Here is a 16,436-nt window from a genome sequence, read left to right as displayed (position 1 = left end):
ACCATTACGTTGCTCCATTTGGAAATGGAATTCTGCGAACGACTACCGACAACAAATAGGAAAAATTCGAACTGCCACCAACCAGGTGTTTAGGTTCTTCTCCTTTCGAACGATGCTTTCTCCCCCTTGCATACCGAGAAATTTGTGCCTAAGCTGGATCGGATTTGTCGATTTTCTTATTTCATTGGCCAAGGACGGCAATAAAACGCAGAACCGAGGACTATCGGATGTCGGATTGGACAGAAGTGAATGGCAAACATGAAACCATTAGCTACCGTAGATATGTTGCCGAAAATTGGCCAAAGCTGGCATGCCCCGTTAACGAAACTATCCACACCGTGATATTTGTGGTTCTAATGACCGACATTATTTTCCTTCGCAAGGACAATGAAATCTGGACCGAACGGACACGAAACGAATTCTAATGATTTTCTTTTTCCCGAAATTTACGATTATTGTATAAAGGATGAAAAAAAATATTGTAACAAAACTCAACCGAACTCTAGCACATATTGAGCATCACTCCAGTTTGCAGCGAAGTAGCACTGGTGACAATAAATAATTCAACATAGCCGGCCGACCCAACCGTTCCGATTGACGTTTGGCCACAAAAACGTTAACCTGCAAGCTACGTTTGCCACACACCCGGGAACATGTCAACTCATTTGTCCACTGTCACAGAACCACAAATTGAGCATGGGATGAAATCAAATCCCACGAATACACCTGTCGTCAGCAGCCGTTTTTGGGTGGCAACAATATTCATCATTGGAATGATATATTAAATCAACTGCTTGCCGTCGTTTGCCGTGTCTGCTTTCGTTGCTCGTTTGCTGAAGATGAGTTCGTTTTTGATTCCACTTTTAATAAGCAAATAAATTTTGTACCTAAATTGGGTATCATCAAGTAATGGCTACAATAAAGTACTTTCACTAAATGTCGGAGGGTTAGTGCGTGTACAGAATAAACTTGACTTATTCGTACAATTTATAATCATTCGACGATTATTTCTTCTTTGGAATATGCGATATGGTGTTCTTGAACTAGTAGCTTCTAATAGAACTTACGTTTTTTATTACGTAAACTCATACACACGAGGGCCGTGAAAAAATAAACACGTCTTAATTGTTTGGGGTAATTTTTTTATTTTTCTATATAGTCTCATTTTAGTTTGGTGATCCCTTCTGAAGGATTTGCTCAAGTCCGAAAAATAGCCATTCGTTTCTGCAATAACCTCCTCGAAGAAATGACTAGCGGGAAAAATCTTTTTCCCGCTAGCCATTTCTTCAAATTGGAGAACAAATAGGAGTCTGAAAGAACCAAGTCTAGAGAATTGGGGATGTTGGGGAATTGTATGTTGGTGCGTCGTCATCGTGAAGAAAAGTCACTCAACTTCATCGATTCATGCGAATGCCAACCCAAAGAAACATACCGGTCTGGCTGAAACTTGGTGTGTGTTCTTCCAAGAGATGCTTCTAACTAAACACAATCGACACGCACCAGTAGTGCCATCTCTCTGACTTTGCACGGACTTTTCAAACGACCTTCATACTGTAATTTCTAGAATGTTTACTCAACTTGATTAAAACTCTCAATTAGGGATTGTTAACCGGTTTTATCGGTAATACCGGGCCATTTTTCATTACCGAATTACGATAAATTAACAATCAATAACCGGTAATTTCGGTAATTTTTAATTTTACACCATAAATAACATTCCGCTTTGAAATATCACTCGAGAATCAAAATAAGATCGACAAAACGCAACTGGAATTGTTGCGCCGATTCTACGACCTCCTAACTTCAGTTCAAAAATTGCTACTCCATCTGAAAACGAAACACAAGATAAGCTTCAGCGATGAAGAATTGACAGCGATAAAGGAATTGATTGCTGTTGAACTGCTATACAGGAAGAACTGCACCCTTTGTAAAGCTGTCGTCGGATTGCAATTTATGCTAGAACATAATCATTCTGCTCGAGGTCGTGACACAATTAATGATGACTTGAAATTGTTCGTGACTTCGCGGCGATTACGGTATTGATTTAGTAGTTGGACAACAACTAAGAAAAATCCACTGGACGATGCAGCACCAGTAGAACAGTTGAATATCAAGGAAAAACTTGAACGACGATTGCAACAATAAAAGACATCAACATCCAGCCCAAGCTCAACATCTATAAACGGGTTGATAAAAACCCTCAGACAAGAGTTCTCGTACAGAGGCATCAGAGGCAAATACAAGACAATGGTATCCAATGGTCTTCGTTCTGTACGCCCAATATCATTAGACTCTGAACGTGGGTTTTCTTTTCCTGGAAATATCGTTAATGAGATCCTCTCTAGATTAGAAGAAGACAAAATTAACATTATTTGTGTCCTAAAGTATTACTTTAACCAACAAACTAAGTAGCAAAAACTTGCAAAATGTTTTCTTGTAAACTAATCATTATTAATAAGAGCCGTTTTCAAGAAAATGGTTTATTTTAAAGTATTACCGGTAATAAAATTTTCATTACCGAATAACCGGTTATTGAAAGTTTGGCACGGTAATGCAATCCCTACTCTCAATTTGACGAATCTTCGCAAATGTAAATGTTTTTGGTGAGATTAAAATCAATGTTCAGTGAAAACCAGTTTACAAAAAAATTCTGCGATCAAAAAGATCGATTTTTGCGATTTTTCGGAGTGCAAAGAATCGATCCAAAAAATCGGAAATCGGAAAGGAAAAGACTGATCTTCTAAATATCGATCCAAGCTCGACCAATCCTAGTGCAAACACCGATCCAACTGAATTGGTGTAAAGTGCGCATATGCATACCTCTCGGTACTGATTAAGTAACCGACCAAATTATCGACCCATAATAAGTCTGAAGTCTGCGGACGCGGAGGATAATCATTACAGCTCGGAGAAGGAGAAGGAAGCTATCACGTCCTGGGTTCGAGAAAAGTCGGAAGAAGTTTTCAGTGATGGTATAAATAAATTTGTGAAAAAAGGGAAATGTGTCATTCTTAATGGTGACAATGTTGAAAAATAAATACATAAATACATTTGGTAGTACAACTATTGACTATGAAACCGTATTGACCTTATGTTTGAAGAATTTAATGACTTTTGAGCCACCCTGTGCTTCAGTAGCGCTGTCAAAATGTCAACATACGAATAAAAACAAAAATTGCTCTCTCGATAGCCATTGGGCCGTAGTTCTGTGCGCATGGTATCTGAGGAATTTCACGTGAAATTTAGTACAGGGTTTTCCAAGTTTAAATTCCGAAAGTAAAGTGAAATAAAACACACTTAGAATTCGAATTTAGATGAAACTTTTATTTCAAATTAAAGTTTGGTTTATGCCATTATGTGTGAAATACAACATCATTCAAATGTCCACCTAGGGCTTCCTCGCACACCTTGATCCGGAACAGGTAATTTTCGATGACTTTTCGGCACATATGGGGCGGTATCTCGGTCATAACTTCACGAGTGTTGTCTTTCAAATGTTTAAGAGTTTGCGGAGAGTTGGCATAGACACGATCTTTCGCATAACCCCACATAAAAAAAGTCTAGCGGGTTCAAATCACATGATCTGGACGGCCAATTGGCATCACCAAAACGCGAAATTATGCGTCCCTCAAATATCGCTGGCAATATGGCCATGTTCGGTCGTGTTGTGTAGCACGTGACGCCGTCCTGCTGAAACCACATGTCATCCGTATCCATATCTTCAATTTTTGGCAAAAAAAATCGGTTAACATGCGGCCATAGCGATCACGATTCACAGTTACCGTCTCGCCGTCCTAATTGTATTTCTTTGATGTCCGCGACTCCACCAGACCATAATGCGCACCAAACAGTGACTTTTGGCGGATGCAATGGCCTCTCAACAATCACGTGTGGATTTTTTGAGCCCCATATACGGAAATTTTGGGTGTTCACATAGCCACCGAGCTCGAAATGTGCCTCATCGCTGAAGAAAATTTGATGCGAAAATTCAGCATTTTGCTGCTGTTGTTCGTTCACCCAATCGACGTATGCCCGACGCATTCCATGGTCACCACGCTCCAATTTTTATACCAGTTGGACTTTATATGGATGTAGGTGCAAGTCCAAATGCAAAATTCGCCACAATGATGTGTTTGACAAGCCCAATTGCTGAGCACGCCGTGGAATCGAAACATTCGGGTCATCCTACACACTGGCAGCAACAGCAGCAATATTTTCGGCCGAACGCACATTACGATGATGCACAGGTTTCACAATATCCGCTACGGATCCAGTTTGTTCGAATTTACGCACTACATTAGCGATTGTGTGCTCTGTAGGCCGTCCATAACGACCAAAATCCGTCCGTAATGCTCGAAAAACATTTGCCGGTTTTTCATCATTTTTATAGTATAATTTAACAAAATTAACACGTTGTGCGATGCTAAAACGATCCATATTGTAAAATGGCAGACATTCAACTAACGATATGACGCTTTGGTTGACAGCTATGTCAAACGGTTGTCAGCGCAGAGCTGTATACTTTCGGAAGCCCGAAAGGGAAACCCTGTATATTCAATCTGATATGTTGGACAAATCATCGGTTTGGACAAGGATTCACTTATTTTAGGAGAGGTGAACAGATATTTTGTTCAATCTCAGCGATTAAATAACATAGAGATTTCTTTCGTGTTTTGGTGGTCATAGGTGTATGTGGTGTATGCGGTATGTGGACGCTGGAAATGGGAATATTCCTTAGGGTGACCACTGTGTCCCCACTTCCCCTATTTGTTTCGTACAATTTACCAATCTTGTAATTCGTTTTTCTGTTTTTTTTTTTGTTTCTGGTATTTGAACTTATTGAAGCACACTCTAAGACTCTGCATGCTTCAGTAATAATTTCCATATGAGGACCATATTTATTTTTTTTCAAGTCGTTTATTTTTTTAGGCTCAGTTACATACGTTTAAAGGAGCCAAACTCCTAACTGTAATGTTACATGTATATATAAACATTTTTGCTTAATGCCAATGTTAATGATGTAGAAAACCGATTACTCGCGGTCTACTCGAGTTCAGAAGGGTGACATATTTTATATTATAGTAGCTGTACCCTGCCACGCTTTGCTGTGGCACATTGTGGTTGCATAGTTGAGTTGAATTTTTCATTTTTTTTTATGTTGTAACAACAATCCTAGATGTGTTTGGTTGTTTTGTATGTTGTATCATAGTTTGAGCTCAATCGGTTCCGTACTTTTCGAGTTTTTACGCGAACACAAACGAACAGAAATTTTTTATGTATATAGAGATAAATGAGGGAAATCGATAAATTTTAAATCACTTCGAAACACAATTTCATTCTGTCAAACACGTGGAAAAAAGATGTTTCCATCACATAGAACACATATTCATTGCTGAATAGTCGATTTTTATTAGAAGCTCAATTTCAGAAATACACTCTGGTCATATATAAAATCATTTTTCTTCCAATTTCCCAATGTTTTTTGCCGTAACAACACTCCTTGAAGTGGATTGTATATTGTGTCCAACTTTGAGCTCAATCGGTTCCGCACTTTTCGAGTTTTTGACGCGTACACAAACGAACAGAACATTTTTATATATATATATATATATATATATATATATATATATATATATATATATATATATATATATATATATATATATATATATATATATATATATATATATATATATATATATATATATAGCTCGTCAATCAGAATGCATTAAAGGCATGCTTTTTGGTATAGAAATTTCAACTAAGTACAAATAAAAATGACGAAAATTACTTTGAGTCGAGGAATGATCTCTAGGAACGTAAGTTCCAATCAAGAAATATTTTTTTTATGTAAACTCATGACAACAACAATTGTAAAAATAAACATAGTAAAATAATCTTACGAAATTGCCAAAACCGAGTGTTTTAAGTTAAATTTAGGGGAATGATTCAGAATCACCCTAATTTCTTCCTGATTTTTATTTTCATTCTTCCTGATTTTTGAAAATTATAGCTGGCAACCCTGGGTACAGATACTAGCTCTTAAACAGGAGAATGTAAACATCAGTTCGGTAGCGACGGTTGATGAAATAAATGTCATTTGATTTGTGATTTTTCCATTTTAATCATTTGCTATGTTTTTGTTTCACACTGCCCCAACAAAAAACGGAAGCAAAATATAATTAAATTCAGAATAGCAATGAAAGCTATTAAATTCTCAGTCCCTTTAACACTTTGATCGCCCCGTCATCCAGATCTGGGTAACATTTTCCTCGTTGAATTCGAATAGAATTTTCAAACGGAGTTTGATAGAATAGGCACTTAAATATAAATGTGGGATATGTAGAATAATCAAAAAATCAAAAAATATAGTTTTTATACTGTACTTTTAAACGGTTTTAATTAACATGACCTATTGTAAGTATGTTTGTATGTTTATGTGTAAGGTTGTCCCACATCAATAGAAAGTTAACCCCCTTCCTGTTGACCGATTGATCTGAAATTTGTAACACACCTTTATCTCTGCTGTCGTTATAGAACTGCGTATTCCATGATCTTGAAAATCCAAAATGTCGGCTCTTACAAAATTGCGGACTACATATTTTATCAAACCCTCATCAATATGGGTATCAAATGAAAGGACTTGACTAGTAGAACATACTTGAAAATGTGAAAATGTGAAAATGCAAATCCAAAATGGCGATATATGTTTTTATTTCAAAACCCCATCAAATGAAAAGACCTAACTAGTAACATTAGATCATGAAAAATCCAAGTTCAAAATGGCCAATTACTTTTATTTATACAACTTTTTACAACGTATTTTTTGAAACTTACAAATGATGGAAACTACCTAAAATTACAATTTTCATTATTACATGACCAATTCAAATAACAACTGATTTTTTTAAAAGGACGTAGCTAAAATGATTAATCATTCTTTCAAAAAATTGTAACTCAAAAACCAGATGCCTGATTAAAATATGATATTCGACAAAGTTATTGGAAAATCAAAAAATCGTTACATTTTAAATGTACTGTGAGAAAATCATTCTCAAAAATTAAACTTTATATTGAAATTTTTTATATCTTTATGTCGTCTATAGCAAGTTCTTTTAACATATCGTCCAGGTCTTCACTTGCGTAGAGTTCCTCAATATCCGAATCGGAGCTCGATGAGATAATGGGCCTGATTCTCGAATACACTACGAATACACTTCACGGTGGAAACGGTATGAAACGCATTCGCGATGACAACGGTACGGTGTCGACATCTGGATGCGAGATTAGTTTCCCACTAAATTTATCATTATAATATCAAATTATCTTAATAAGAAGTTAATTTTCATTAATGATTTTTTATTTGAAAAGTGCTCATTCTTCCTGAAAACTCATCATTATCTTCGACACTTCACTAACTTGTAAAACGTAGTTCAATGGCGTGCCGTTTATTTCGTTTCCACCGTGAAGTGTATTCGAGAATCAGGCCCAATACTCGAAACTTTTCTTCTAGTGCTTCGCACTATTTCGTTGTCACTACTTCCATCGCTTTCAGATTTACTATTACGCCGTCCAGTGAACATTTTGAGAATGAAAAAAAACACATGGCGTCTAAGAAAAAACTTTTTGGAATAAACAGGAAATTCGAGTTGTGCAATTATTATACTCATTCTCAGAAAAAAAAACTTTCAACTTGCCTCTGCTTTTTATCTACCAAACGCAAAGAACAATGAAAACGAATCACGTAGAAAGTCGGAGTTTCCGAATGTGATATAATTTATTACGATTATTTTCACAGAAAAGTTACATATGTTCTTGGTATGATATATTCTCAGAATCTTCGCAATCGATTGAAAAGAATATTTCATATTCTCCAATAAAATTGTAGTTATTTATCGTCATTGAATATAGTATATAGAGCAAGTACGTTCGGTTGAATTTCATTTTCACACTGTACAATTGGCTGAAAAATTGTTTTTTATAAGTTTTCTAATCAGCAATCGGTTGATTTCATTCCGATTGAACGGAAAAGTAGTCCTGAATCGAACCCGAATTCATTATTATCGTTGCCCTCTTATTTATCGCACCGACAGTTGAATTTGGGCCCCGCAAGAAACTCGACCGAATCGCTCTGGGCGACGAAAATGGTAAAAGCTGACAGAGCCAGGCGTTCTATTAATTCTTCTGAATTGCTCAGGAACACTCATATCTTTGCTCGTTTCATCTCTGAAATTCAATCTAGACGTGTGAATAAGCATCTGAATCTCATCCAAGAGCGAATGAAAATTCTTCTGTAGAACGTGCATTGAAGTGAATGATTTTTAAGATATCAATACTGTACCAACAAAAAAACTATAAAGCATATCTTGTTATCTTGATAATCCTAGTAACATGAAACACCATAGCTCATTGCATTGACATTGTACTGTCCTCCCAAACGAGGGATAACCCTCCATAAACCAAAACTCAGACTACGGCGGAGTTTCAAACACTTTGATATTCACACCCTTCACGTCTTACCTTATTTGCACCCCCTTAATATTATCATACAACATTTACTCGCAGTATTAAATTATTAAAACTAATAAAACTTTTTCTCCGAGAAGGTTCCGGAAAAGAAAAACAGCCAAACCGAAAGAAGGGATTTCTTTTGGGAACAAGCGAAGAGTCGGCAGCAGTAAGATTAACTGCCAGGATTGCGTTAAATTATAGGGACGATGCGTGCGGAGGATGAAAGCCAAAGAGAGTAGCAGAACGGGTGAGGTCCCAAGATGTTCATTAAATAGGAAAATTGCTTTCCCCCTTGCTGATCTATCTTCTCCCCCTCACATCTCGAGTCAAGTACATACATAAAATACACAACGTAGCACACACACGCCCACATACCTTGGTTCATCTATCGTAGGAGTACTGTTTCAGTTTTTGATGGCATTCTATCTCACGAGCACTAGATATCTTGTTTCATTTCGGTTGAAAAAAATATGAAATAATTCCCCATAGATTAATAGTATTTCATGGGCTGAATTCCTTTAACGCAGGTTCAACTCTGCCCTGAAATGTTGCGCTTCATCTTCCCAAAATTTTGATATGCTTGCATCTTAGTCTAGGTCTAATCCTCGTTTGATTATACATATTACTCACATTTTGCCCATCTCTCAGGCAAACTGTGGATTTGTTTAGTGTCGAGCGGAGTGTTGTTGAGCTTACCAACATTCATTATTTAAAAATAATGAATTTATTTCTACTTACCCTTTCCTTATATCATCTGAGGATCTATTGTTCCTCCTATTAATTTGAATATATATTTGAATAAATCCCGTTATGCAAAAAATCGTTATTTTAATTTTCCGATGATTCATTTCTGTGCCTATGAACACCAATAGCTCAGCGGTCCATTCAAGTAAGATAATATTCGTGTTTCAATAAACTGTTCGACATTACTGAAAATAATACATGTTCAGAAAATAATTTATTATTGACTCAGCAACTGCAATTTATCGGCATGATTAACACATTGCTAGCCGGAGAACCTATGACGTCTAACAAATCACGAGTTCACTTGGGACGGTTGTAATTAGGTGGCACAGTTTGGCAATCAACTGAAAGATTCAAATAACATTATGGGAAAACAATACTAATAAAAATTTACAGCAGTATTGGAAAAAAAATACACGTATGTTTTCATTCACTGAGTTCTACCTGTTTCCCACGATCCCTATTTCCATCAAGCGCGTAGGAGCCCATATCGTGACTCATCCTTTACTACCAATGGAACGAAGCGTCTGGTTGAATTAAACCGCTCGGCGATAATAAAACGAGATACTGTACCGCACATCATTCAAAAAAATGATTGTAGACTCAAGAACATAAGATGAATCACGTGGAATCGGAATTTGCGAATATAGCTGCATACTAACTTGACACACTGACTCGCGCTTCCCGTTCAGGGGCAGTGACGCTGTTTCTATTGAAGGAACTTAAACGGTATGCATGAGGCATCAAGTAAATAATGCAAGTGAAAAAAAACGAAATATAACAACAAATTGATGTGGTTTTTAATCAGTTCATCTTCCAACTCTATTTCAGTGAGAGATCAGGTCCAGAACGGTGAGGATGACGTTGTGTTTCGGACTAGCTTCGTGTTTCATCATCTCATGTGCGTTAGCGGCCCCAACCGTTGTAAGTTATAACATCCGTAAGTGGTCCATAAATCTGTGCATATTTCACCTTTTCAGCATCTAATAAAACCAAACGATGAGGATTTTTCCGCTGGCCAGGCAGACTATCAAACAGACGCTCCCGACATAGTGGACCCAACGTGGATGACGGTAACAATGAAACCGATCGTCAAAACTACCGTGCTAGACCCAGTAAGCCAAAACTATCTGCCCCCAATGGGATCATCCGGTCAACATCCGTCATCACAGCAACCGACCATTTATCCATACCACTATCCGAATGCTGCTCCTGGGGTGACCACAGCGAATCATCTTTATCCGTACAACATTCCACACTACCAACCAAATTACCCACTTCAATGGACCCAGCAGACATCAGTTCCACTGTCACTCCACAGTGCGCAATTTTACCCCAGCATTCAGCAAGCGGGAGGCATTGCCCAGCCCTGTTTCGGAACCCATAGCGTTGGTGGCTATCAGCAGCAGGGCTATTAATAGTAGCTCACTTCGAATAAATCACCGCGATGATTTTGTACTACAAAAGCAAACACTCGTCAATTATTTTCCACAATGGTCTAATTTCACGATTGAAATCACTTAAAAGTTCTCGCCTTTTTGTGTGGGGGGCTGCTGGCGGTGGAAGGTAACGGAAGGCATTTAGAATTTACTCTCTACTCTGCGATTTCGATCGAGCAGCAACAAAAAAAAACTGGTGTACACAGAAGAAACGCTCGATTAAATCCGAACAATTTTGATAAGCCCGTTGTCGTAACATCCATCGCGAATCCCTGCCGCATCGCTTCCCGTTCCTCCAACAGGATAATGGTTTCGTTAAAATGATGTCGTATTGTGAGCAGGGTTGCCAACTAAAATTTTTAAAAATTAGGAAGAATGAAAATAAGAATCAGGATAAATCACGATAATTTATAATGGGTTGTCCAAAAAGTTATTGTCGATTTTTGTGAAAACAAAAACATCATTTTCAATCAAAACATTATAATTTAATTTTATATCCATAGTTCTGTTTCACAATCTTTCGCCATCTATCACACAGCTTTAATATTCTATCCGCCCAGAACATGTTTGCTTCCTCGTCGAAAACTGCTGCGAGCCATACATGTCAGAAACAAATCAATTGCGGAGATATTAAAATTAAAATTTTCACTGAATTCATCGTCCATGCTTTGAAATGAATTTTTACTCAACAAATGAGGAAAGCATATCAGCAGTGGAAGAATTTTTGAATTTTCCTAATTTTTATGGTATTTAGTACGGTTATAGATATATTTACCATAGTCCCATCATTAAAGTTGATTCTACTTTGAATCAGACGAACAAATCGCATATAAAATCTTTTTATATTGACTGTGGATTTAAAAATTTTCCCTTGAGTAATTTAACACTCTGAAACCTATTCCTACATTAATAACTCTGTTCACTTTGAAATGGAAACCAGTATATTTATCCTGAAAAATCAGGAAGGTTGGCATCTCTGATCGTGAGTGTCTACAGCTGTTGAGCAAATAATTCTACCTCAGTTGTGTTTTACGGGGTTGGTTGATTTAGAGGTGTTCGGATTTGCTCCAATGATTAAACGGATTGTGCTTCGAATAATTCGTAAGCTGAAAGCAATGAATCGATTTCCAAAAACATGCAAACTCTTCTAGCACAAACGGAAATCGGCATACGAAAAAAAAACTGATTTCCGTTTGTGTACGTTACCTATTCTCATATAAATCTACATATTTCGAAGAAGGTCTGCCACCCTCTCAAGCTTAAAGAAGACATAAAAGTGTTGGGTGCAGAGTTCTAAATTTCTGTGATGACTCGAAACCTACACCCAAACTAGCGTTGCTAGAAAGCATTTCATTTTCGGCAGAAACCATGTCTTTTCATGTCTTGTAGCGTCAAATGAGCAAATAATGTCTTCTGTCCTCCAACGCTTTAAAATGTCTGTATGTATGAAAGCAGACATCTGTTTCTTTTTTCATCTTTTTTGGGATTGCGCCCAAGAAAAAGTCTAAACGACGTCAACGGGGATCGAACCTAGGCCGGCTAAAGCGCAAGACTGTTTTACACGACCACGCTATCCACATAGCTAATGATGCTGTTATGCAGAAGCGTGTTAATATTAAATCTCATTGCAAATTGAAGTTGGAAATTGTTTTCTAATTTTACTCTTAGACAACACTTTCTAGCATAAAGCGTAGCGTAGTCATGCTGCAAGCGTAGCGTAGTCATGCATGCTGCAATGTTTCTTTTACGGGTTTTCCAGTATGTGGTCGAGCGTTGTCGCATTTTACCCATCATTTCCAATAGCTTATCATTCAATTTAATCTATTGAGTTTTGTACACATCTCCAGTAACTCTTATTGGGTTTCAGCGAACCGCCCGTAGTCAGCACTCTCTGCTGAATCCACCAAATGCATTACCTTATGACCGTGAACGCTCCGATTTGACCAAGAGTTATTCTAACCATGATTCATCGTGTTTCGAATTATCGTAATTTTTCATTACTAGTCACAATATTCCACAGATAACTCTTCTCCTCTGCTTTTTACCATGCAAGCAAGGAAACTGTGACTTCGGCTGTGAGTAGTAATTTCAGACAACCCATTTTTCGTCCTCTTCAATCTTTCTCATGGAATGTGCACATTTGAGAACAAACAGAGATTTTCCAACATTTGAACTGTATTTTCATGCAAGAAAGGTACGCCACATTCATCGTCTGTATTTTGATGTAGGACTACATTTTTCAGCAATGGTGTCAAATCAGAAAACAGGTCATAATTTTGTAAAATATTGTCAACGTTGATAACTATTTTTGCAGTGAACGGATTTTGATGATTTGCATACCAAACGAATCTAAATTTCTTTATGATTTGTTTAAAATGCTATACATTAAAATTCCCTAATAATAAATGGATCTTATGTTTGTATGTTTGTATGTTTGTATGTTTGTATGTTTGTATGTTTGTATGTTTGTATGTTTGTATGTTTGTATGTTTGTATGTTTGTATGTTTGTATGTTTGTATGTTTGTATGTTTGTATGTTTGTATGTTTGTATGTTTGTATGTTTGTATGTTTGTATGTTTGTATGTTTGTATGTTTGTATGTTTGTATGTTTGTATGTTTGTATGTTTGTATGTTTGTATGTTTGTATGTTTGTATGTTTGTATGTTTGTATGTTTGTATGTTTGTATGTTTGTATGTTTGTATGTTTGTATGTTTGTATGTTTGTATGTTTGTATGTTTGTATGTTTGTATGTTTGTATGTTTGTATGTTTGTATGTTTGTATGTTTGTATGTTTGTATGTTTGTATGTTTGTATGTTTGTAACATGTTTGTCTGTAGCGTGTACAGGAAGGGGGTCAAATTTCTATTAATGTGGGTTACATTAATAGAAATTTGACCCCCTTCCTGTAGACTGTTTGATCTGAAATTTGGAACACACCTTTATATCTGTAGTCATTATAAAACTGCGTATTTCATGATCTTGAAAATCCAAGATGGCGGCCGCTATAAAATGGCGGATTACATATTTTCTCAAAACCTCATCAATATGGGTTTTTCAAAACCACATCAATATAAGTATCAAATGAAAGGGCTTGACTAGTAGAATACGGTTATTTATGGAAATGCAAATCCAAGATGGCTGCCACTACAAAATAACGGACTACATATATTCTCAAAACCCTATTATTATGGGTATCGAATGAAAGGGCTTGACTAGTAAACACGGTTTTTTTATGAAAAATGCAAATCCATCAACAACCTACCAAATAACGGACTACATATTATGTCAAAACCCCATGTCTTAAGTTATATATTCGATTGGTACATATACATTAGGGTGATAATGGTGTATGGAAAAAATTTCATCATCGAATTTCACAAACCGACCATATACAATTAGTTTATTGGCCCAAAAAAATCATCTATGCAAAGATTCAGCTCAATCGGACATGATTTAGGGGTGCCACAAAGCGCTTAAAGTTTAGATTTTATGGCCACTCCTAAAAAGTCAATTTTCGGCCAAAAGTTTTTTTTTAGATAACACCAGATTTCGACGTTTTATGCATTTTTAAGAAAAAAAAAATTCGATTTTCCAAAACTCTCCCCCCTTGGAAGATTTTCGAGGATCAAAAAATCAAAACATTGAGCGCTTTGAGGCACCCCTGAATCATATCCGATTGAGCTGAAACTTTGCACTGGTCATTTTTTTGGGCCAATAAACAAAATCTACATAGTCGGTTTTTTGAAATTTGACATGACGATTTTCGCTGCCACCCTAATGTTCATGTACACTATACATGTTTCTTTTTAGCTGTACGTGTATGTTGCATACACGTTATTCTATTCTTTACTTGTTGGAAGACTTTCTCATTCACTACACTTTCATTCAATTCCACGATTTAGCGCCTGATTTAGAGATAGGTACCTAAAAAGATTGTTTCCCTTTTTCTGGGAATATTCCAGTTTGTAGTGACATATTGAAAATGTAATGCAAGGGAAGGGTGAGTTCCTCAGCCAGATTCTTCAGGAGTACAGGTGCTATTCCTTCAGGTCTTGGTCCTTTCGCATTTGAATATTCAGGTAAAAAATGAAAAGTAGTTCCGATCGCGATTTTCTTCGGAAAATGTGGTATATACTTCCTGAGAGAAAATTGCAAAGAGATAACAAATATCGTTCGAAGAATTCCCCACATCTTCATCGAGATGCATCTGCGATGGGAAGTTATTGCTTTTGAGCTTAGACTTTACGTAATTAAAAAAAAATCGGACATGGTTTGACTTCTCTATAACACTCTTCGTGTGCACTTTTAATGACTAAATTTAGTTTTTGGGAAACATTTTGATATTCCAGCAAATTTCGATGCCTTTTTGTGTGCTTTTAATTTTCTATTCGTTATAGAAAATTAAAAGCACACATGATATTTGCTGGTTGAATTTCTTCGTCTTCTTTTCTTCGGGTCAAATTCTGATATTATGTTATTCAGAATTTTGTGAAGAATATGTATCTCGTTCGCTGTTTAATGAAGTTTGCCATCCTATGGCTTGTAGGCTACATTTGATTGATTCAAAATTCGTCTTGTTGTATTCCAATACTTCTTCCAGTTGATGGGCAATTGTCTGTTATGTATAAAGATTGAGTATTCAATTGCTGTGTGAAATTTTTCATTTTCCAAAGGGGGGGTCATGGACTTATTCACACAAAAGTCGTCGGTGATGTTAGTGCATAATAGGTCTAAATAATAATTTTGGGAATTTTTTACGTGATTTATTTGATTATGACCGAGATGTGCAATTTCGTCAAATATATAATCATTTTCCCCGACGACTGGAAGTAGAATGCATTCATTATCGTTATCGGGAATGAAGTCTACTTTATTTTGATTAAAGTCGTCATAGATATGCAATTTCACTTCTGGTTCTAGTTTTTCTGCAATTCGATTTGCCGTCTGAAAAAATAATTCATACGACTTTTTATTTGCATGTTCGGGTGGGAAATACACGGAAGCAAATATGTGTACCAGCTATAAATAATTTTGCCCAATCATGTTCAAATTCATTATGTTTTTCGGTTATGAGTTTTTCAGAAATGAAATTTGCATTAATGGCAATGAGAACCCTTCCTCCAGACTTCTTCAGAGATAACGATAAGTTGCGGTCGTGCCGGAATACGCTAAAATTATTTCCAAAAAAATCTTCGCTTCTTACGCTTTCGTAATATATTTCGAATCATGATCCCTTAGTTTCAGGGCAACATACCTCGACAGTGATTTGCTTGAAGCTTAGGGAGCTAGGTAGGTCAAATAAAGTTTATGGATCTCTTGAATTTACTTCGATTGCTTAAAAGATTAAATTGTGCGATCGCATAATAGCCGGATAAAAAAAAATGCGAATACGACAGCACATCATCGACTGAATCGAGTCATACTGATCAACCCTAGCAATCCGACACGAAAGGACAATTCATTCATGTGAGAACAAATGATATTTATTCCAAGATAACAAAGTAGTACTTTCCTCGAATCCAGGTTGAAGCTCGTGTAGAACTTTTTTCTCCCGATTTATTTCGAAGTGAAGTGTAAAGATTTCACGCTCCCGGGTAATTTATTTCTGTAATCACAATCGTTTATTATTATCATTATACTCTTGTCTCCCTCATCAATCAAGTCGCAGCTTCCGGTATAACTGAAATCAATCCCATCTTGGATTGACATATAATTATTCCAGTTCATTCACATAATTTAA

General features: G+C 36.5%; 1 protein-coding gene across 1 annotated transcript; it reads left to right on the top strand.

Annotated features, from left to right (window-relative positions):
- The first annotated feature begins 10,049 nt into the window (after positions 1 to 10,049).
- Positions 10,050 to 10,726, top strand: LOC129777045 (uncharacterized). Its single transcript, XM_055783095.1, has 2 exons — positions 10,050 to 10,179; positions 10,236 to 10,726. Exons 1-2 carry the CDS (start codon positions 10,114 to 10,116, stop codon positions 10,671 to 10,673), a joined length of 504 nt encoding a protein of 167 aa, XP_055639070.1. The 5' UTR covers positions 10,050 to 10,113; the 3' UTR covers positions 10,674 to 10,726.
- Positions 10,727 to 16,436: the final 5,710 nt, after the last annotated feature.

The sequence above is a fragment of the Toxorhynchites rutilus genome, chromosome 3, assembly GCF_029784135.1.
Source record: "Toxorhynchites rutilus septentrionalis strain SRP chromosome 3, ASM2978413v1, whole genome shotgun sequence".
In the NCBI taxonomy this organism is placed as follows: Eukaryota; Metazoa; Arthropoda; class Insecta; order Diptera; family Culicidae; genus Toxorhynchites; species Toxorhynchites rutilus.
The sequence above is the reverse complement of the archived record's forward strand: the minus strand, read 5'-3'. Positions and strand labels throughout refer to the sequence as shown.